Source organism: Acromyrmex echinatior, unplaced genomic scaffold (assembly GCF_024713525.1).
Source record: "Acromyrmex echinatior isolate Ae372 unplaced genomic scaffold, ASM2471352v2 Scaffold37, whole genome shotgun sequence".
In the NCBI taxonomy this organism is placed as follows: domain Eukaryota; kingdom Metazoa; phylum Arthropoda; class Insecta; order Hymenoptera; family Formicidae; genus Acromyrmex; species Acromyrmex echinatior.
In genome coordinates this window covers 76,645-101,431 of record NW_028259070.1, presented here as the reverse complement: position 1 = coordinate 101,431, position 24,787 = coordinate 76,645, and the positions used below count along the sequence as shown (strand labels likewise).

The 24,787-nt window shown below is 26.2% G+C and overlaps 1 protein-coding gene across 2 annotated transcripts; it reads right to left on the bottom strand.

Moving 5' to 3' along the window:
* Positions 1 to 235: 235 nt before the first annotated feature.
* LOC105147399 (very long chain fatty acid elongase 7) lies at positions 236 to 24,536 on the bottom strand. 2 transcript variants are annotated; one of them, XM_011058379.2, is made up of 5 exons: positions 24,407 to 24,536; positions 23,913 to 24,085; positions 6,160 to 6,230; positions 5,777 to 6,048; positions 236 to 5,140 (listed from the first exon to the last, which is right to left on the bottom strand). In XM_011058379.2, exons 3-5 carry the CDS (start codon positions 6,206 to 6,208, stop codon positions 4,589 to 4,591), a joined length of 873 nt encoding a protein of 290 aa, XP_011056681.2. In that variant the 5' UTR covers positions 6,209 to 6,230; positions 23,913 to 24,085; positions 24,407 to 24,536; the 3' UTR covers positions 236 to 4,588. The 2 variants fall into 2 exon arrangements, with proteins under 2 accessions (XP_011056681.2, XP_011056680.2); XM_011058378.2 differs by lacking the exon at positions 24,407 to 24,536 and having other exon boundaries at positions 23,913 to 24,392.
* Between the last annotated feature and the right edge of the window lie 251 nt (positions 24,537 to 24,787).

Here is a 24,787-nt window from a genome sequence, read left to right as displayed (position 1 = left end):
ATTCTTAATTCCTTTTAATTCGTATAATCTGTTAGTGTTTAATACTGAAAATTAGAAAAGTTTGATGATATAAATATTACGTACCACATTTTTTCTCATGGATAATAGGTATCCATTGGCGCACAGCTCTAATTACATCCTTTCATGATAGATTCGGCTTTTCAATAATAAAATTTTTAATAACATTTAACAAATTGTAGTTTTAGCTGTATTTTTTTTTTAATATTATATAATGTTGTATTTTTCTTTTAAATAAAATGTAATAGAATTTTAATTGAAAGTTGATTAAAAAGATAAGCAATAGGAAAAAAAGCTCCGAATAATATTGCTCATAATATTTTTCATAAAAAAACTTCAATTATAGGCTAAATGAAACAGTTAATTTTAATTTATTGTTAAAAATATTGCAATAGAAAATTATCTAAGGCAAAAACAAATTTCTGTAAAATTCTTAAATCTATTATTCGTACGTTAATTATGCGGTATTAATAATATAGAATCTAAACTAAAATAATATTTTGTTCTTTTTTTATTTATAACCTACCTATTATTATATTTAATAAATACTAATTCTTCAAAATATATTAAAAAATAACATCAGCGCGCAGAAGTGACAGTAAAAATATTTTGACAGTATAAAATTAAGTTTTAACTGATAAAGACGAAAAAAAGTTATATTTATAATGAAATTATAAATTATATTGCCCCTTCCCGTACACTTTGCAATATTTTTTAATAAAAACAGAAAATTATTCGACTTTTTTAAAGAATTAAATAATTGACGATCTCTTGTAACAAATAATTGTATATATAATGCCCTGCCATATATCGGATTTAAATAATCAGTATTGTTTATTCCCAGCAAATTAAAACGTAATATAACTTAGGAAGCACATAGAAAAAACAATGATATATTAGGTGTTGGAATTAATTCGTAGCGTTTTACAAGAGATGGCACATACTTTCATTAATGTATTTTTTAATGCTCATGTGAAATAAATAACATTCTTTCATTAAAAAACGCTACGAATTAATTCCAACACCTAATATTTTGATGATATAATTATGGAGACGATATGTGTCATATAATTTTGAGAATACTTTAGAAAAACGAAGATATATTTGTTATGTTATATAATAAAAATTATTTAAAGTAACATATATGTCTTAAAATACAATTATATGATTTTTCAACAATTTAACAAATATCATGCGATTGATACGTATAAGATATATTCTAAAGATATGTTGAATTTATTTAATTTAGCCATTAGGGAGAAGTTACAGTATTTCGAGAAAATGCTTAACGGTTTTTTTTTGTCATTTTATCCTTGTTTTACATCTAATAAACAATATAAATGGAATGATACAAATAGCTTCAATAATATCAAACACTGCCCTGCAGATTACTCACGATAAGTTCAAAATTGAATGTCATATATACATGACGCTATATTATTTTATTTCTTTTCATGCACTTTTTACTCATATAGCGTCAATTTTTATTACTATTGTATCTATTTGTATATATATTGTAAATACATATAGAAATATATAAAAAAAAGATTCTATCACGTTGCAATAATATATTAGATATTGATATATTCCTGATATAGAAATGATATATTCAAAATTGCTGATATAGAGTTGTATGTTATATTTACTAGTATCTATATTATATTTATCATTACAAATAATATTCCTGACATTTGTGTAATATTATATCTACATCTACATCTACATCTAAGTTACATGTTGTAGTTTGCTGGGTTGATACATATCAGTATGTGTATATAAATATAAAAGTTTATATTTGTTTTTTTTTAGAACAAATATAAACTTTTATATTTATGTATGTTATTGTAATTTGTTTCTATATAGATGTGACGAAAATGATATCTACTGAAGTTCTTCAGTATATTTCTTCAGTATACTTCTATTGGATTGGCTTTATCAATGCTAGATTTTATAAAGAAATTTGATCGATTTATTTTATCCATGTTATCATCAATAATGATATTGAAAATTTCTATCCTATCAATGTTTGATAAAAATCTTTTACAAGAATTTTTTGTACACTATATCGCACTTTATGTGAAACATTATTTCTTGTGTGTGTGTGTGTGTGTGAGATTATAAAAATAAATTAATACATCTCCAATAACACATAAGTATACAAACAATGATCTCTGAAATCTTAATAATTGAATATAATGTACAGGTTTGGCCATAACTACATAAAACATCCCCAATTAATATAAGTTCTATGTTTAAAATAAATAAAAAGAGTTTTATTAAAAAATAATATTTATTTTAACAATTTTAATATTTTTTGTTAATTCTTTAGATTTTATTACTGCCTTTTCCCCCAAAAAATGCATTAAATTAAAGATATTTTATATTTTTTATCAAGATTATATTGGGTCATCTAAAAAGTATCCGCGGTTTTTGTCACTAGATGGTGTTGATGGTCATATATCGGGCAACACTAATCCGATTGTGTCAAACGAACGCGCATCTGAAAGATGATATTTTAGGTTACATTTTTTGTAAACAAAGTTTGATGATTCATCAATCGTGTCAAAAGTTATATTGGTTTGAAAAAGTGAAATATCCGAAGAAATACGCTATGTGATGCTTTTTTACTACAAAAAAGGCAAAAACACAGCACAAACATGCAGACAAATTTGTGAAGTTTACGGCGCGGATGCTATAAGTGAACGCAGGACGCAGGAGTGATTTGTTCGATTTCGTTCTGGAAATTTTGATATCAAAAATCGATCTCGCTCTAGTTGGCCAGTCACTGAAAAAGTCGATGAAATTTTGCAACTGGTCAAGCAAGGCCATGTGAGCTGTCAGGAGATAGCCAATGCACTAAGAATCAACCATATGACAGTTTGGAATCATTTGAAAAAGGCTGGCTACGCAAAGAAACTCGATGTTTGGGTGTCATATGAATTAACGCAAAGAAATTTAATTGATCGAATTTCCATCAGCGAAACACTACTAAAACAACGAAATCGACCCATTTCTGAAGCAAATCATCACAGGCGATGAAAAATGGGTGAAATACAAGAATATTGTTCGTAAAAGATCATGGAATAAGCGCGGCGAACCACCATAAACGACTTCAAAGCCTGGATTGATGGCAAATAAGGTGATGCTGTGTGTATGGTGGGATTGGAAGGGAGTCGTCCATCATGAGGTGTTACCACATGACCTAATTAATTCAGAGCTCTAGTGTTCACAACTGGATAGATTACAGGAAGTGATTAAGGAAAAACGACCAGAATTGATTAACAGAAAAGGTGTTGTCTTCCATCATGACAACGCCAGACCACACATCTTTGATGACGCGCCAAAAATTGAGGGAGCTTGGTTGGGAAGTTTTGATGCATCCACCGTATAGCCCGGACCTTGCACCGTTTGACTACCATTTGTTTCGATCTCTGCAAAACTCTCTTGATGGAAAAACATTGGCCGACAAAAGAGCTGCCGAAAATCACTTGAAAAAGTTTTTCGCCGATAAACCACAAAAGTTCTACACGGATGGAATTATGAAATTACCCGAAAAATGGCAAAAGGTAGATAATAATGGCCAATATATACTTGATTAAAATTGATTTTCAATAAAGAAAAATTTCATTCAAAAATTGAATAAAAACCGCGGATATTTTTTAGATGATCCAATGTATGGCAAAAATAATTAAATTTATAAATTTGTTGATTCTTTGAGAAATTTTCGAATACATAAGTATTATAAAGTTTAAAAGATGTTCTGTCATATTTTTCTTCATTTGTCATTTTTTAATTAAAAACATTTTATAAATTTTTGTATTATTCCGTAAAAATACATTGCACTGTAAAAATATATATACTACAAATACATACAGATACATATAAATGTTATCATATATGTCTTTTATCTCAAATCTTTCATTTCTTTTTACAAAAAAAAACATAAAAAGAGATTTGAAAATGAATTAGCAAATGTAACTCTTGCACAATAAAGATTTATTGTAAATAAAACAAAATCTGTGTTTTGAAATACAATTTAAAACATAAATTTCAATAGGACGCCTATCTTAATTACATCATGCAAACATGAATTTCTTGATAAAACTTTGAAACAGAATTTGGCACTTATTTTAGTCTAATATTTCATGTCAAATCATATTATACATCATATTAATATCGTTACGCATTTCAGAAAGATGTCTTTAAAATTTATACTAGAGTAATAATCGAATATTCTCGCTGTAATAAATCACGTGTAATTTGTAAGAATCACTTGTACGTAGATCGTCCTTGATACAAGTAAGTCAAATCCATCTTCATTCATACTTGTAAAATATCATTATTTTGCGTTAATCTATTTTCATTGCATTGCAGAAATATTGGCAGAATAATGCTAAAGTTGGAAGAATGTCTCGTTATTTAACGAACATGACATTTAATTATCTACATCTATGTCACAAGAATTTAATCTGTTCTCTAATAAACTATTTTTGAAAGAAGAAAACTTTGAAAAATCATTCTTCTATTCTCACAGTTACAGTCCTATAGCTAGAAGAATTCCGTAAGTCTTTTAATTGGATTTATCATGCTTCATCTTGTTGGAAATTGTGTTATCATTAACACTAACAGAGCCATTAATAGCACCATTAGTCTTCGATACTCGTCCCACTTTTGAGTTCAAATAATTATTCACATAAAATGATCCAAACATGTAAGTGAACAAGCCAGCATTGATCATGAGCAGAAATGAAAGTGGCTTGGGGAAATTACAGCTAGTAAATTGCATTTGAAAATTGTGGAAAAATATTATGATAAACTGTACAATCTGCAAGATAGTTAGGTATTTTTTCCACCAAAGATATTTCTGCATATACGGTCCAAAGGCGGCCAACATGTAGTAGGTGTACATAAAGACGTGGACGAAGCAGTTGATGACACCAAGAAAAGTCGGATAACCACCGGCAAAAAACTTCACACCAATCCAGGCACAGATTGGCATCATTGAATGATGGTAAAGATGCAGGAACGTGATCTGTCGATCTTTTTTGCGCAGAACAAAGAATACTGTGTCCAGTAGCTCGATCAATTTGCACATAAAGTACAGATAAACACAATTGGCCATCTACAAAAGCATAATTAAATAAAAATCAAACGGATATTATTAATAATATGAACTAATGATACATTGTAATTATCAAGTCAAGTAACATTTTCTTCTGGCAGAACGGAATGTTCTTTCACTTAAAGCGGACTTGAAATCTATACTGAATTTGAGCACCAGTTCACAGTTGTCGCAATAACGGGAATGGTAGGAACCCGTCGCGTTACAAAAATACGAATGTCTCCAAAAGTCTTATTATCACAATTTTCCTATACAACATAGAACATCGCCAAGTAGCAAATATATGTATTGCGTAGCATTAGATCTTTATGTTGTAACATTATCATGATGATTGGAACAGCAATAAAAACATCCGTTTTGAGAAAACTTCCAATGTAACATATCATAGTGTATTAATGCAACGTTATGACATACATGCAGCAATATCACATATTAGGTGTCTACAAATAATTTTAATATACAGATGTGAGAGGAAAGGGAGATGTTTTTTGTACTATAATTTGTAAAATTGCAATATTACTGCAATATCTCTAAACTATTTCATACTGTATATAAATTACTATTATTATTATTTCCGTGCTCTATAAAGTATTATTATTATAGAGTTATTATATTAATAACGTGTTTCAAACTCACCCTCATTGAACTCGGTTTATATGAATAATCGACAGGTTGACAAATAAAATTATATTCGTACAACCAACCAGCCATCAAGCCTTCGTAAACAAGATAAAGGCTTACAAGAACTTGGATAAAATTATAAATTATCAGTGTATTTTTCAAATCGTATGGCTTCTTATCCTTCATATATCTCGGTCCGGCGGAAACGCAAAAATATATATATGTCGCTATGATCGTTAAAACTGGACCAGGACTAGGTACCAGAAACCATTCTTGTGTTCTTGGATCTATAAGCGTTTTAACATATAATGTAACTATGTAACATAATGTAATGTAATTCAGTATAACGTTAACATGTAATATTATTTTTCACAGATGTAATTTTGTTATAAAATCACCATATTTGTTGTCGATCACATCTCTATACCACTCCACAATGTACGACATCTCGTAGTCTGACTTTATAAATCTGCAAAAATGCACATTATAAATTAGTTTTAAAATATCAATTTCATTCCTCAAAAATAAATTTTATATTTCTGTGGAAATTTTTAATATATTTCTCTTCTACAACCTGAGTACTGATTACTGTATATTTTGAAATGTAATCCTAAATGGAAACTGACATAATAATATTACAAACTAAATTGATATGCAATTTAATAATAATAAGTTTAAAACACTGCAAAAAATTTATTACAATATTCTTTGCAGTATTTTAAGATATTTATGAACATTATCAAATTATGTATCGATTTAATTTTATAATATTACTGTTTCAGCTTTCATATAGAACTGCGTTTTAAAGAAAATAATAATATGATCAAAATGCAAATATTTTTTTTTTAAATTCAAGCTACAAAAAAATTTATTTTAATAACAATTATCCTTATAACAATTTACAAGTACTAAAATAAAAAGTACTAATATAAAATAATTTTATAATAATAATAATGATAAAAATATTTATATGGTCTTTTTTTTTATAGAGACTTATAATAAATGTACAATAAAAAAGAAAAACTAGTGGAAAAACATTTGGTATCATATATAAAAATTTAATCATCATATTAATTTAAATTTAAATGAATCATACATAAATTAAAAATTATGAGTTCAAAGAAGCTTATAAAAAGAAAAGACTAGATTACTCTATAAACGGTTGCAACAACGGTTGTACTGCAAGCTATTGCAGTTACTCACATTTAAAAAACAAATGACTATGAAAGTGCTATGCATTGTCTTGTCTCTCCTCGACTGTCCTTGGTAGTTCTAATGACAATATAAATTACGCGAGGGGCTGTAAAAGGATGGAAACTTGTTTGCGCCTTTTCTTAAATTACAATGGGTAATTGCAACGTCCATAAGATACGTATACGTGTATGCAATTTTAATTAGTATTCAACGAGCAATTTACGTAAGATGTAATTTATTTTAAATGTCTGAAATTTTATAAATAGACCAAAAAATCTTTTCCTTTAACATTAATTACATTTTATTATATATTTTTTATAATTAATTACATTGCTGTTTAATTATATATTTTAATTTTTTTTAAAAATAATTAATTATATTATTTCTTAGAAATAACGTTTAAACTCTTAAAATTTGCTGATAAAGACGTTTAAAGAAGTTTAAATTTAAACTTTAATTTTATTTAATTTAATTTTCACGTATTTTAGATATGACATTATTTAAAAGAAAATTATCAGGTAAATTAGGCAGTATGTAATTATTTTATAATGTTATTATAAAAGTTATATCTACGGCGCAATAATGTTAATGAACGAATATTTAGCAAAAATATAAGAATTAATTTTCTATATTATTGTAATGTAAATTGTTTCTTTTTCAATCTTCACAAACAAAGAAAGCCACTATAACGAAACAATGTTATAAGTATTTTCAGAATTTAAGAATTATAATGAAATAAAGTATTACATTGAAAAGAAATTCACGAAATTTGATTAAATATTTGATTAAATATTTGTTTAGATAGTACCGTAATGAGACCATTTACTTACGGTAAATAAATATTTATTCAATTCGAAAAAATTATACTTAAATTTAAATATGACTTTTTTAAATCAAATAAATATTTATTTTTTGTAAGCAAATGGTCTCATTGGTATTATTTAAACAAATATTTATTCAAATTTCGTAAATTTTTGTCCAATGTATAATAATTAAAAGTATTATAAATATCTTAATCAAGAAAAAATTCTGTAAGTTTTTAAAAATAGCCGTCCATTAAAGATTTAATGTCATGTAACCTTCTTGTGGTAACGTCTGTTTAATATTTTGCAATCTATTGAATAATTTTTCACGTATAAAGAAATATATCAGGTAATAGGAGCAGAACTGACAAAATTTGCGACACAATGTTATTGTTATGTGCGATATTTTCAAAAATTTGGAGTTTGTATCTATTATCGGGTCAAAGATATCTAAGTCAAGTTTGTACCAAGGTAAACAAGATTACTATAATAATTGCAGCAAAACTAATAATATTCAAAGAATTAAATAAACTAAAAGCATACTATATACACAAGATCTTTTTAGCAGAAATTATATTTAAGTTTTCTTACATAAACGTTTCGGACTTAATTAGTCCATCTTCAGTGTATTGATCGCATTGATTACAAAATTGATACAACAGATACATAATAGTTTTCTATCTATGTGCTTGTGTCGATGAAGAATGCGTTATAGTAATTTTTCTTATTTGTAATATAGTATATAAGTTTGTAAATTTAATCCATCCACTAAATCGTAATATTGAATATAAATTAAAAAAGTTGTTACCTGATAAACTGATGTATTAATCCAGGAATATAATTTATTTTATTCTCAATAGAGATAAATTAAACGATGATAAAGCTGTCCTGACAAAGATTGAGAGAGAGGTAATCTTTGTGGAACAATATATGTTTTGTACGAAGTAGGGAACCGTAAGAGAGGGAAATATTACAGTATTAAGTGGGAGAATTTCTCTCTAAAATGGGGATATATATATATATATATATATATATATATATATACATATAATAATTTCTAAAATGATTAATTTTTCTATGTTATTCTGTTTACTAATATCAAACTTCTACTTTTCATGTAAATCATTTCAGAAATTATCTTTTTACAATATGAGGGTTCTATGTCAAAAATGGAACTCCTTCCCAATCAAATTCGTGATTTTTTTCCCAATGACCAGATATAATTGATAACAACCCTGCAATTTTTTTTATATCTATATCTAATATGTTCTTTGATTTGTAATTGCCTTTTTGTTTGACCTACATATGTAGCCTCGCAATCAAGACAGTTGATTTTATACATCACTTTAGTATGTATCATTTTTTCAAACTTGTCTTTGCCTATTTTTATATGTCTATTAAATAAGTCAAGTATAAGTTTATAAGCAATATTAAATTCAATTTTTTTAAACATAGTTTTAAATTTCTCTAAAATGTTCTTAATGGATGGTATTGTGAAAAATTTAGGAAAGAGATTATTTTGATTCACATTAGAAACTGTTACTACTTTCTTTCTTAATGGTGATTGGTTTGGTTGTTGATTGAAAATTAAGTGTGTGAATCAACTCATGCACTACATTACAAATAAGAGAAATTATTGTAACACAAAACACACACACACACACACACACACACACACACATACACATTTTTCATCGATACAAACACATAGGTAGAAAATTATATTATGTATCTGTAAGTCATCAATTTTGTAATCATTGCGATCAATATACTGAGGATGGATTAATTAAGTCTAAAAAATTTATCAAATATATGTAAGAAAATTTTAATATCATTTCTGCTAAAAAGACCTTAGATTTATATGCTCTTTGTTTGATTAGGTTGAATTTTATTTTATATAAAAGTCTTAACTTTCTCTGTTGTTGAAACTAATAATGTCTTTCCTTATTACTATTCTCCTTGCACAGATCAAACTTTAGATTAGATTAGACTTCCCCAATGATCGGTTGATCTGCATGTTATATTATTATGTTATTCTTATCAGAGAATTACGATTTATTATTAGTATAATCCGGAATGTCCGGATTATTATTATATTAATATTTTATAAAAACCACATGTTTACGTCAGTAAAGTAAAAAAAGAGATTGAAATATAGATCCTAAGATACTAAAACTAATCTTTTCAACGATTCAAAATCAATCATACGATGTCAATCTCTTGAGAGATTCACAGAAATAATGTTTTATGTAATAATTTGCAATAATAAAATAATTTTTGTCATTTTTATTATCATCTTGATTTTGAATCGTTGAAAAGATTAATTTTACCATCTTAGATCAGTTTTTTTTTACTTTACTGACGTAAAGTAGTTTTTGCAGTTTTTGCGAAAGATTCGGGATTAATATTAATAATGGACCGTAATTCTATGACCACATATTATAATGTTACGTAAGTACCGAATAGTTAAAAAAACGTATCCAATCATTTCATCGTTAATGTAGTTCAATACAAATAATGATAATGACACTTGTGCCATAACAAGCGTGTCGCAAGAATCGACTAGTCATAATGTTGTCTTATGAAATTATTAGTAATAAATCGTCGTTTAACAACGGGCTTTAAAAGTAACGATCAAGATCTTTGAAGGACGACGATAACTGTGGCCAAATTTCTGTGGTTAACCGCTGCTCAAGAGAAAAAAAGGCAATTTCTCTTCGCAGAATACCATATTTTATATTACATACATCATTGCTATTATACCTATGAACGTCCTCGACTTAAATTGATTTAACATTTCTATTTCAATATTAAATAGAAATTGATATGTTATTGAATGTAATTAAAAACAAAGAAGAAATAAAATTATATCGAATTTGGCACCTTTTGCATTGCTCCATTAATAAAAGTTGCATTAAGGAAATACCCTATTCATTATTTATTATGTAATTATAGAGCGATTCAGACTCTTGGATAAATAACCTTGAAGCAAAAAATTAAGTATAAATCGATGATAATTCGTTTCTTACAATAAGTACATAGTAATTAAAACCTAAAGCAAGTTATATTAAAAATAAATGCTTTGTAATGACAATTAAAGTACAAATAATTTATTTTTTCTTCTTATATGTGTATATTCTTATATGTATATTTTTACACACACACACACACACACACACACGCGCGCGCGCGCGCGCACGTACGCACGCACGCACGCACACTTCCGAATAAAAAAACATTGCGATCTCGCTAAAGGTGGATGTACTTGTGTATGTATAATTCTATAAGAATAAGTCGCTCCTTTTGAGATTAAGAAAAGTCAGAATACCTTCTCGCGAGTGTTTCATATTGAGATCAGTCGATGAGCCGCAAAAATTAAGTTAAACGTTTTCAGCTGTGAAATATGTTTGATTAATCATAAAGTATAACTATTTTAACATGTACCTAATATCGCTATTATATTAAATTGCGTTAAATTTTTTAAAACATATGTCGTAAATAATTGTGACATTTTAACGTAAAATAAAATTAATTATAATAAATTATTTAATTATAATAATATCGAGGAAAATAAACACATAACATAACATTATAAAATAATACGATAACATTTTAAATTCTATTAATTCTTATTTTTTTCTTATAAAAAGCATATAAAGTCGATTACTTGCATATATTAAAATTTATCGTTGTTTTTCATAATGCCGCATAGTGATATAAAATTAAAAGCTGATAAAAGATTAATTTTTCAAGTTTTGATTTCAATTAATTTTTAAATTATGTAATAAAAAACTTTTAATTATATAACTGAAAATCTATATCTTATTAATTTTGTATTAGAAACGCAATACTCACAAAACACTATGAAATATACGTATTAAATTGTTCAATTTTGATCAAATATTTTTAAATTGCCAATGTATTTATGATCAAAAAGTAACTATTAAATATTATCCCAAATATCTTTTACATAATAATATTTCATAGCGTTTTGTGAGTATATATTGCGTTTCTAATACAAAATTAATAAGATGTAGATTTTCAGTTTGCATAATACATGATATTCTAATTAAAAGATACTATTATTAAAAAAATGTAAGCATGTAAATACAAATGTTTCTTTTGTAAATAGATTTTTTATATAGCATATAATCAATAAATTTACATAGAATTTACATAAAATCGTCGAATATAAAAATTATGACATGATGTGATGCATTCTCGATTATTTTTTACAGTTTATAACATATGTAATAGAAAAACTATATTAGCATATCTAAAATATCTATTAAGATGGAATCACACAATGCTCGATTTCTTGAATGATAAGCATGCATATATTCATACACTTGTGCATGCTGCTATGCTTGCTTTGATGTATATAGTCTTTCGTTTGATTAACTATGAAATTAGCAATGGTTTCTTTTGATTGGTGTATACAAGGAAATAAGCTCTAAAAAAATCTATAATATAAAAATCATGTATGTATATGCAACATGCAGCGCACAATGCTTTAACGATGAATTCTAACATATATCACAGCAGGCATGACTGTAATGAATGTTATCATTCAAGAAATTAAGTATCATGTGATTTCATTTCACAATATTTTTGCCAAAATTTTTTTACACTTAAACAATAAATAATGCAATGGACGCATCATGCAATGGAAGTATCTATATTAATATTTATATAAACTGTGAGTGCAAAATCTCTACACTTTGTAACTTATCTAATACTCTGTCGGGGGCAACTAGAAGGGGGCTACTATCTAAATTCTCATCTTTATCATCATCTTTTTTCTGCTATAAACTGTAATATGAAATAAAAGGGAATCTGCATTTTCTTATATCAATAAGTTTTTATTTAAATTTATTAACCTTATGCTATATAAAGAATACATGTATGTAAACATTTATAAGTAAAACATCATTCATTTCTTATTCATACTTCTTGTGAATTTATACAATTTCCAGTTCAAGCGAACTACGCATCGATATTACACTGTCTTTGACTTACTCAAAAATTTCCGAAGTATTTTTTAACATTAAAAACTTACTGCTGTCCTCAGAATTTGCTCATTACATCACATTTTCAAGAAAGTTAGAATAATATAGGCGAAAAATGATCATTTTCTTCATATTTATAATAGTACTGATTAAAAAAATTTTATTTTGACAATTGTGTCTACATTCTCTCTGTCTTAAAATACTATCTTTTACTTTCAAAATGAGTTTTTTTATTTCTATACGATTTTTTATGATCGAGGTTGCGTGAGTTTGAATTTAAAGCTATCATTGCCTGACGCTTATTCAATATCGGGAAAGATATGTGACGAAATATTAAAAATAAAAACAATAAAAAATAAAAAAGAATGAAAAATAATTAAAAAATTAAATAAAAAAGAAAATATAAAAGAAGGATCAACAAAGATCGCCTCCACCTGCATTTTAGAAGCATATACTAGCTAAATGATCTTAATAGCAAATATAATGCTAACCTTGAAATGTCAGGTGCAATAAGAAACACAATTCAAAATAAACATTAGATATACACGATTGAAGAAACACGGTAGTGTCATAGTAAACCCGCAGCGCGGCAACTCAGGGAAGTATGTCTAACCTCAAACTTACGTGACAAACATCAAATCTTAGTCATAAAAATCATACAGAAACAAAAAACTCATTTTAAAAATAAAAAAACTTTACAAAATTGACAAAATAAAATTCCTTTAATCGCAATAATTTTCCAAAATATAAAAGAAGAAAAAATTGGGATAATATAAGTAAAAAACGATGTTTATTTATATTATCTCAATTTTTTCTCGAAAATGTGATGTGATAGAATTTTTCTAAACATGAATTTAAATCTATAACTCCAAAAATCCTCGAGAAATAACATTTCACGTGCCAAAGACAAAAAAAAGTCAAATTTTGTTGGACAGTATTATTTGTCGGTTTCGAAATATAGTCCTAAAGATAGAGTAGTAATATTATAAATTAATTGACTCAAGCAATTTAGTACTATTAATGCTAATATGCATCTTTAAAAATCTGGAAATTAAAGAAATTATATAAATTCACAAGAAATATCATTAGGCACGAAGAGCAGTCTTTATTGAATGAGGCGATTTCACCTTCCATGTGTATTTAATAATTTCATCAATCGATTTTTACTTACAATTTTTTACTTTTGTTAATATTGCTATCTTTTATACTAGATGTCCGTTATTAGTGCATTATGCAAAAGAATTAAAAATCTATAACTTGTTAATATTATATTAGTAAAAGCGCAATATTGCATTTACAAAATGCTATAAAACACGTGTATTAAATTGTTTAATTTTAAGTAAACGTTTTTAAATCGTTAATATATTTAATAATAAAACAAATATTGTACATCATTGTACAGTGTCACATATCATTCCAGCTAAATGTTTAGACTGTATGTTTTTAAGACCAACAAATAATTAATTGGTGCACAGTTTGCTTCAACTGGAAATTGTATAAATTTATAAAAAAAAGTGAATAAGAAACGAGATATATTTCTTTCATAAATATTTGCACACATATTTTTATACAGCATAAGATAACGAATTTATATAAATAAAATTGTTAATGTAAGAAAATGTAATACATTCTGTTTGGTTGTATATCAAAGTTTATACAGATATTTGGGATTATATATTATTATATATCATATATCATATATTATATTTGGGATTATATATCATATAATTTAAAAGTTGAAATCTCAAAACTTGATAATTTGATTTTTTGCCAACTTTTTTAGATTTTGAACTATTATGTGTCGATTGATTCTCTCGTTGCATTTACTTTATAAGCAATTGTCATAGCATTTGATAATTGTATGTATCAAGAGTATGTTTAACAGTGTAACAAAAATAGTACAATATTAATTGTATGCATTTATATATAAGCAATTATTAAGTATGTATAGTAAATGCTAAAAGAATAAAATGTTAAATAACGTGCGTAAAGCGCGGTTCTGCAGTGATCTAATTTACCACTAAGAAGTCTATAATTGGTCGCGTAATTTTATTGCGTAACTGCATATTCTTTTGCAAATATAACCGCAATTATGCAAATAATTCATAATCAAAATATAATTACAAACAAAATATTCACATTTTCTAGGTAGGACTTTAAATATAACATGATCGTCTCATTTTTAATCCATAGATACGCATATGTATATAAACACAATAACGTAAATATGTAAATAAATACGGGGATTTACTTTTTTATGTGATTCAAAACAATAATTTCAAACCGTTTGTTAAATATTTACAAAATTTATTAGTATCAACATAACAATTACTCACTTAATTTTAATTAAAAAGCAGCTTATAAAGTCTAATCATGTAATGAGAAATATTTAACGATCACGAAAAGACCACTTTTTGAAAGTATGAAAAAGTATTGCATTCTAAAATAATAGCTACTACCTATGCAAAAGAAATTCCATTTTTTATGTAACCTAAAGAATATTATTTTTATGGATAAAGTGTGTCACGGTATCAATAATAAACACGTTTTCATTGCCGATATGTTATACGTATTTATTATATAACTCAGGAATGCAATTGTATTTCTTAAAAATTAATTTTTTTTTTAATACAACATAACGCTTATGTAACAGACATTATCTAATTTTCAGCGACTTCTAATTTGCATTCTATTTGATTACATCTTTAAAGGTGAAGATTTTTTGATCGTTCTAGGTCTATTTAGGGTAACTCCGATATATACGCTGCACCTATCAAAACTTAATTTATTAAGTATTATTTACCATGTTTAAAGTAAACAAACTATATCAGTAAAAATTCTGTACTGTCTATTATGAAAAAAATATTAGAAATTTGAAATATTTATATTTCGCATTAAAAAATAAACTTTTTTAAACCCTTGCATTTTTGCCATATATCCGACAGAGGGTGGGATATATGGCTACTCATAAGAGAAGGGGAGATATGTACGGCTCATGAAAAATTTATAATGCATATTAATAAGATGGCACAATAACTTATAAAATGCGTTTATAAAGTTTTAAGTTAAGGAATAAGAATGATAAATATGTATATGAAGTAATAAATAATAATTACAATTTTCCCAGATGTATTACAAGTGTTATAACAGGATATACATATTTTATGTAATGCGTTTATTGTATTTAGTGTACTGAATTCAATTTGCACACTTTGTATGCTTTGGGCATAAATCCTGCCTATTAAAAATGCCACATATTCCAAACAGATGGGATATACAAGACAAAAAATTAAATAATAAAGAATAATAATAAAGAATACAAGATCAAAATACTTGTATTTTGTTATACAATATCCTTTATTATTCCTCTACACTCATGTATCACGAAATAACCACTAATCTTTTGCACGTCTTATAGTAATCATATCATTTTATATACATTATAATTTATAATGGTGCTATTTAACACAGTGACAAATCGATTTAACTCACAATAATTTCATTAATATTAATAGTAAGAAACTGAAATTGTAATACAGTACTAATATAACATAAAGGCATGTAACAGAGTAGTTTGCTGGAAAATTACCTCTATTTCTTCTATTTTTTTCTGCAGTATAAATCTCAGCGCGGCGTATTTACCGGAGTTATTGCATATTTATCTATCGCATTATATCTTTATATTTTATATTCATTGAGCATAAAGTTAATTCAATAATTCGTTGAAAATCATGCAAATTATTTAGATTTTTTTCAACAAAGTGAATTATTAAATAAAAAAAGGGCGATGATAATAAATGTCATCTACTCAAATGAAGGCTCAGAAGAAAGATTTCAAAAAGATTTTCTGATCAGAAAGAAAAACACACACGTAAGAGTTTTTTTATTGCTTGCACTGCAAGTTATATACGCATCAATATAATCATATGTAAAGAATTTTTTTATGATGATTTATCATATATATCGTGTCTCTATAATCTTTTTATTTCCTAAATTTATACCATCATTAATGACTAACTAATAAAAGTATGGTAACTTTGAGTAATATAATATAATAAAAAAAAAATGAAAAATGAACGTATTATTCTTATAATTTAATTTTTATATAATTATTGATATTTTATATTCATTGCGCTGTAGGCTATACTTTACACATGTATCAATATGTAAGAATTTTTTTATGATTTACCGTACATATGGTATATATGTAATAAACAAAAAATTTACCTTAAATTTATCGGATAATGTCTTCTCTCGAATTTTTTTCAATACAGTGCGTTGCCGATTCTGTCAAGGCCGATTGTGTCAAGTTTTCTCTTTCCAACAGGCAATAAGTTCGGGAGGCGGTAAAGAGGGAGTTTGAGAAATCGAAACTGGTAGCGGCGTACGTGCGAACATGTGCGAACGTGCCTACGCGATGCGAGATACTTGTGATATCAAAACAAAATATATAATAAACAAATATGAAGCTGAAAAAAATGAACAAAATAAAAAACCGCGGAAGAATTTAACTATTAAAACAAAGTTGAAAGTAATTGAAAACTTTGGCAAAAGGACTTAGAAGAGAAGTAAAGGAGACTTATGGGACAACGGAATCAGCTGTTAATAAAATTTAAAAAAAGGATGGAAAGAATTCAAAACAGCTTTTAACATCAGTAGTAACCGAAGTGGCTTTGCAAAAACATTCCTTCGAAAGAGCAACAAATGAAGTTTTAGAAGAGTAAGTATTCGAAGGAAGGGATGCTAAAAAGTGCTATGGTACTGAATGCGCTTACATGACTGCAGCTGCGTGCCATGCGATTGGCTGCCGATTTTGTCAAATTCCAGTGTACCGACTTGACAGAATCGGTAACGCACAGTATAATATCGAATTATCACATCTAATATTCGACTGCAGAAAAATAATCTTATAGATTCTGATGATCCAAACAAAAAAACCGAAAAGCATATTCTAAATTGAATTTTATCACAGTTCTATGTGCACGGTTGCCAGGTCTTTAGATTTCGACTGGAGATTCCGATTTCCAGTTTTCAGGACCAATCTCCAGCTCTCCGGCAGACGGGAAAATTTTCCAGTTTTTTGCTTGCGTGAGATTTATTAATTGTAAATAATATTTAAATTATTATACATGGAAAACAATAAGAAAGTCTGTGATTATATTCGCAGTTTATGTTATTTTACGAATAATAAAAAAGCTTGTAATTATGTTCGTAGTGTGATTGTGTTAACACTTTATGTTGTCAAATATTAATAACAAAAAGAAAGTCAAGTAATAGTGGTCGCAAAACATGAACTCTGCGTTTTTCTTTTCTCTTTTTTTTTTCAATAAAATAAAAAGAGAAAAGAAAAACGCAGAGTTCATGTTTTGCGACCACTATTACTTGACTTTCTTTTAAAATAATCGGCCAGCCTCCAGTCAAAATATGAAATCTTCAGCACATGGATCTTCGAGCCCCAGCTGTACAGTGCTCGGGACCTGGCAACCGTATGACTATGTATAATTCTATATTCTTACTAATTCGTATTAGGTATGCTAAATACTCTCTCTCTCTTTTGCGCATTAGATTTTCAAATATTTCTTTACATCTGGAAACATTAAACGATATATGTCGAAAGACGACAGATAACACAAATTACATACTGTAATAATTTTTATGCCAAAGTTAATAATTATTGTAGAAATGTTAATTAATTAATTCACTTTACTTTGATATATCAATTTAAACATAATTTAGTATTTAAGGATCCTGTTTTCTCATTACCATCTCAGATTGTGATGTCGAAAGCAATTCTATCGAGTTTTTACTATTGTTTTATAAAACATATATATTTCTATATTAATATATCTTGCAAGAATTGTTTTGTAAAATATACCTATAAAAAAATTCTCTTTTTATTTTGTGAATTAGTAAATGATCATATATTTAAAAATGACATATGTATAATCAAAAAAATAAAATAAGCTATGTTACAGTTGTGACAAATTGTCAAATAAATAATTTGATTTAATTTCTTCTCGAAACAAGAGTTTATGATATATTTTATAAATTCCTATTGATTGCAAATGTTTTATTAAAAAATATGTATATTCAAATGTAATTTTGCAAAAACAAAATTGTGTTTTTTTTCGTTTCTTGTCATAATCTTAAAACTTTTATTGAAGAAAATAAAAAGTTTAAACAGATATTTAAGAGGTTTTTTTTTGCTAAAGACATCTTTTATAATGCAAATTTATGATTATGAGCAGATAATGATCAATTTAATAACTGCGGTTATGGATTATGACAACTCTAAATGTAATTTAGTCAATTCAAATATTTATCTTCTATTAACTGTTTGAATACATTTGGCATAGGAATATTGTATATCATGTATAATACGTTTCGGCATATTTCCACGATTCGTCTTTGCAGTCACATGTCGCAATATGTGAAACAAAATATTTATTCAGTTCTTACGAAACGAATTATATTGCACGTGCGATGCTTCAAATAAAGAACAAATAAAAAACACTTAAACGAATATATGCACACAAAAATGCATACTATTTTTAATACAACAGTGATATTGTTATTCTCGTACGCTAATTGCATCATCGCTCTGAAATCGATCGGAAAAAATTGATCCGGATCCTTTCTCCGTTTTCTGTCACAAAGTTCACAGATTAAGTATCGATATCGAAATATTAATTAGTGCACGTAAATTACTATCAATATCTATGACGTGCTGTCTCGATAATTGGGACAAGCGAATGAAAGGATACGCCGAACGATTAATTAAAACGCTTGGAAAATCTAATGAAAATAATATGAAACATATGTATTTAATTGACTGTATTAAGAATTTATAGGACTTTCTCACACAAAAAAATACTTCTAATAAAACGTTCATTATTAATTGAAGACTAAAGGTGCTTAAAGAATTGTTCAAAGATGTAATCTTTATATATTTTGTGAAAAAAATTGTGTATGAAAATTGTGTATGAAAGATTGCAAAAAAAGTAATTTTATCAAAAATTGTGAATGATTTTAAAAATGTTATTTTGCTTTTACTGCTATTTAAATAATTTTTTTTTAATTTCAACAATATTTTATTCGTAAATGATAATTTTATTAATTTGAAATTGAGAAAAAAATTTCTTTCCGTGAAGTTCAATTTGTAAATATTTTTAACACTCTCATTTAAAAAAAAAATTTATTGATTCCCGTTTAAGATATTGTGGCAAAACCGAAGAGAAAATTAATGTTCTTTAATTATTTATGTTTTAATAAAATTACTTTTTTGTAACGTTTTATGCATTAAATTTCCAAAGAATTTATAAAAAACTTTTATAAAAAAGTTTTTATGTACTTTTAATTTTTGATAAGAAATAGATACTAGATTTTGTCAAAAATTTTTATAGCAGAAAAGTTCTTATAACTTGGAATGTTCAGTAACGCGAATTATTTACGAGAATATTTCATCTCATTGCTTTAAAAATCTTTCTTATAGGAGTCCTTGGGTGTTTAATTCATTAGTATTTCAGTTTTTTTGAAGTGTAAACTTTTGATTACGTTTCCTTATTTGAATTTCGTACGTATGTATTATTAATTTTTTGGTCGATAGGTATTTAAATAATGATGCATCATTTTCAGTCATGTTAAAGTCAGTGGTTTTCTTGGTCGCGTGCTTAAAAAGTTTCCGGCTGCCCATTTACGCGTCCTTCGGCATCGAGACTTGTGAAAAAATTGTCTGATTTCACGATTGATAGATTCATTATACATATATAGATATTCCTAATATCTTGTCACGGAAACATCAATATGTATACCGCTCTTCTTGAACATGCGATATATCCTATAGTTGCTACTTTTTTAAATACAATTTATTGCGAGGGCATAAAGGGGTCATTGAATACACAAATTACATTTCATTGTATAATTATTGTATTGTTGTATTTCGTTGTATTGTGAACTGTTTGTAGAACCGGTATACGTAACATTGCCATATATGTGAATTTATATGTATAGAAAACTATATAAATACAATACAATGGACTGGATATATATATATACTGATGTTTTGCACTTATAAAGTAATTGTACTAATTAAATTTAATATTTTTCATGAAATTCAAATATTTTTTCCAAATAAATAGTTTTTGCTAAGTTAAAAATTGTTTATTAATTATATGTACTCATTTATACATATAATTTTTAATTGGTACAAACTTAAAACAATTTTTAATGCATATGGATGCCATAAATATTATAAAAAATATTAAAAATCAATCACATATTAAATTTAATAATAGATAAAAATATCTCATGTGGATCATTTCACATTGTGCATATAAGTATGTATATAATAAATAGCATGTATAATACATATTAAACAAATGTATAATAAATATTATAATTTAAAATTAAAGTTAGTTATGACAAACGTAGTTAATTGAAGCAAACATTATTTGCTTGCTTTAATATTAAATCAAGCAATAAATTAGAAATGTAAGAACTAATATAAATAAATTATAAATTTAACATTTATAAGAACATTAAAGAACATTAAAGAAATTAATTTTAGGTTGCGAAAGACTTTCGTTGGGAACCGTTCACTGATATGAACGGTTCTTAAGTATTTCATTGAACCTGTAAGACTGGCATGCGAGTGAAGGTGCCGTGATTGATAGAGTCTTTACCATATGTATTTATATTTATGAAGAAATTTAAATATCATGATATTTTCCTTTGTTTCTCAACTTACTGCATAAGTGAATCAATTTTATTTACGTGAAATTAGCAATTTATGAAATTAGATAAATTTAAACGTAAAAAAACAAAGAGGACAAACTATACTTATGTGATTCAATTGAGCAGAACTTTTTAGCGTGACAAATAGACATATAAGTAGATAGATAAACAGACAAATAGATGGATAAGTAGATAGATAAATAAGCATGTATCGAATTATTGCAATTTTGATTCATATACAATATTGAGTAGAAAAAATAATTATAATATTATAATAAATGTATTAACAAATAATGGGTGAAAACAAGTGTGCGCTACATTAAATAATATATAATTATATTAGGTGTTGGAATTAATTCGTAGCGTTTTTAATGAAAGAATGTTATTTATTTCACATGAGCATTAAAAAATACATTAATGAAAGTACTTCCCATCACTTGTAAAACGCTACGAATTAATTCCAACACCTAATATATAATAATCAAAATTTAAATGAATTTAATTTTATTATTAAATAATAACATGATTAAAATTAAATTATAATTAAAATATTTAAGAAAATACTATAAAATCTGAATACAATAAACTTCAATAGAATTATAATCATGTGTCATTATAACAATAAGATATAATTACACAAGTGTATATATCCAAATATCTATAAATGTTTATATTTAAATGCAAATATCAAAATTTTAAAATATCTCTCTTTTTCTCACTCTCCTTTTTTAAAAAGAAAATCGATAAAAATAAATTAATTTGAGAAAAACTTTGAGATGGAGAAAGAGTTCATTTCTTTTTTAAGATTACATTTTATGTTTATGAACTTAAATTTAGTAACACAAAGATAATTAATTTGTTATTAAAATATTTTAAAAAATTATTTGTTTGCAATAAAACGTGATTTTATGAAGCTATCTAAAAAGAAAAAAAAAAGATAAAGAGTTGAATTAAGAGATATATGAAATAAAAAGAAAGTTAAGAATTTAGATATTCTTTTATATAAATAAAAATATTTTAAAAATAAAATTTAATTATCGTTACATTTTACATTATTACATTTGTGTATATTATTAATTTGTTTAAAACATGTTTTTCCGATTCTATTTGTAACGTAAAACAATAAACCTTTTACATTATTTTTTTAGTGTAAGCTGTAGTTAAAGTGAAAAATTTAAATTTGGAAATAGCTATGCACATTTTCAAAATTGTATTTGAAAATAGAAGTTAAATATTGCTAAATAATTAGTTTTCACGTTTAAAGTATATTTATAGCATGTACGTTTAATTCACTCATCTGTTCAAATAAATAAATCTATATGAATTTGAATTGAATTTTTTTCAAAAAATTACAAAGTTTTAAAGAAATTTTATTTATTAAAAAATTATTGCAAAATACACTCGACTTTTTATATAGGTTATAAAAAACTGTTTTTTACTGTTTTTTAAATGTAAAAAACCTATTTTTTTAAAAAACTATAATATTTTTTTAAAAACTATTTTTAAAAATTATTTTTTTTATATAAAACTGTATTTTACTGTTTTTTTAAATATTTTTTTTATATTGGACCAGGGAAAAGTCTTTTACAAGTTGGTAAAAAGACTTTTCCAACTCATATACTCTATTAAAAAAAAAATGATAATTATATCATTTGATGGAGCATCATTTCAGCTTTAAATATCTGCTTTTTTATTGCGATATGATGATTTTTAACGAAGTTACGAGCAATAAAATCAGAATATCCTTTTTACTTAATCCGCGAGAAACAAAAAATCGTAAGAATATTTTTAAAAATCAATTTTGTAAGAAAAACTTCAAGCTTTCTCGATAGTCAAAAATTTGCTTAAATTTTTTTTTAGCATGCTATAGAGTAAATAGAAAATTTTTTATTTTTTTGAGCTCGTAGTTTTTTATAGATAAAAATTATAAAACTCACATAAATTCAAAAAATATAATAAATAAAAAATTCGAAAGTAAAGATTTCAAGCTATAAAACCCTTGATTTAAATTTAAATTTTGACGAAATCATTTTTAACGAAGACATTAATGAGGAAAGGTTTTTTTAGTAATTTGTAAAAGGACTTTTTCCCTAATTCAATAACAATATGTAATACAGTAAAAAATTGAATGACGTTAAGAAAAAATGAGTTTTACCTCATCAAAATTAATAATCGTGAATTAAACTTAAAACATAAAATAATGCTGCTGTCTTAGAATGTTTATTCCTGTAAATTGTATTTTATTTTAATTAATTTTTGCAAAACGTTGCTTAATTAAACTCAAAGTAACAGGGATAAACAAAAATGCCAATTGTAAACGTTCTCTAACTGTTATTTGAACGAAATATAATTTACTAATATTAAATTAATACTTACATAAAAATATTATACTAAAATATTATTAATACTCACATAAAAATATAGAACACAATCAGCTACTAAATTTTAACCAGCCGCTTCTTGTCACAGGCTCCAGCTAGGATAGTCGATGTAGCTGTTTTTGATCGCCACTTTACGATTCCGAAAAGTCTTGAATCCAATAATTCGCCGAATCCACCGTTCTGATAATTCGTCAATCTTTGTTACTAACAGAATATTCGTTATAATTAGTTTTTTATTCTCGACATCTAATTTCTCGATATCTATAATTAGTTTTTTATTCTCGATATCAATTTGCTGAGATTCTCGTTGTTGACGCAACCGTTCGCCGGATCAGAATAACAAGCGAGATCAGATAGTCATATAAAATTGATCCATAAGATAGATAGATAACAAATAAAAAAAGCAAATAGAAAAAAAAATATAGGAAAAACCAATGAGACGATAGATGAATAGAGCAAATTAGTCTTTGATGCAAGTTAACGAGACACCGTCCGAACACCGTGTGTTCGAGTGGCAGTTCGTACCTACTGCACGACGGATGTACGGCGTGTGTACCGCGGTTCTTTCCCCCTTTCGCAAACGATGTGGATGTCCTCCAGAGCAGTAGTGACAGCAGCACTAGTAGCGCACACATTAAAGAGCGAAGTGTTTTTATCGGATCGGTACCTTCCTTTCTGCGATTATTATTCTAATTACGAATTCGATTGGAAGCATTAGTACGCACTGTGGTGCATATTAAAGCCATTGTACACTGATTTAATTTGAGTACAAAAGTAAAATGCAAATATTTCGAATTAAAAAACACATATTTTATCTTATATTGCAATAAAATGTATTTCAGGATTTAATCGATCTCTATGTTTATGTACAAACATACCTTCACGTTATTTTATCTATGACTTTAA

Bases quoted from the DNA above. Each gene is read 5' to 3' on its own strand.
- LOC105147399 (XM_011058379.2), bottom strand. From the start codon at position 6,208: ATGTCGTACATTGTGGAGTGGTATAGAGATGTGATCGACAACAAATAT. The intron at 6,049-6,159 runs GTGATTTTATAA...AAACGCTTATAG, and splicing joins TGTGATCGACAACAAATATG to ATCCAAGAACACAAGAATGG. The intron at 5,141-5,776 runs GTGAGTTTGAAA...ATGCTTTTGTAG, and splicing joins ATAAACCGAGTTCAATGAGG to ATGGCCAATTGTGTTTATCT.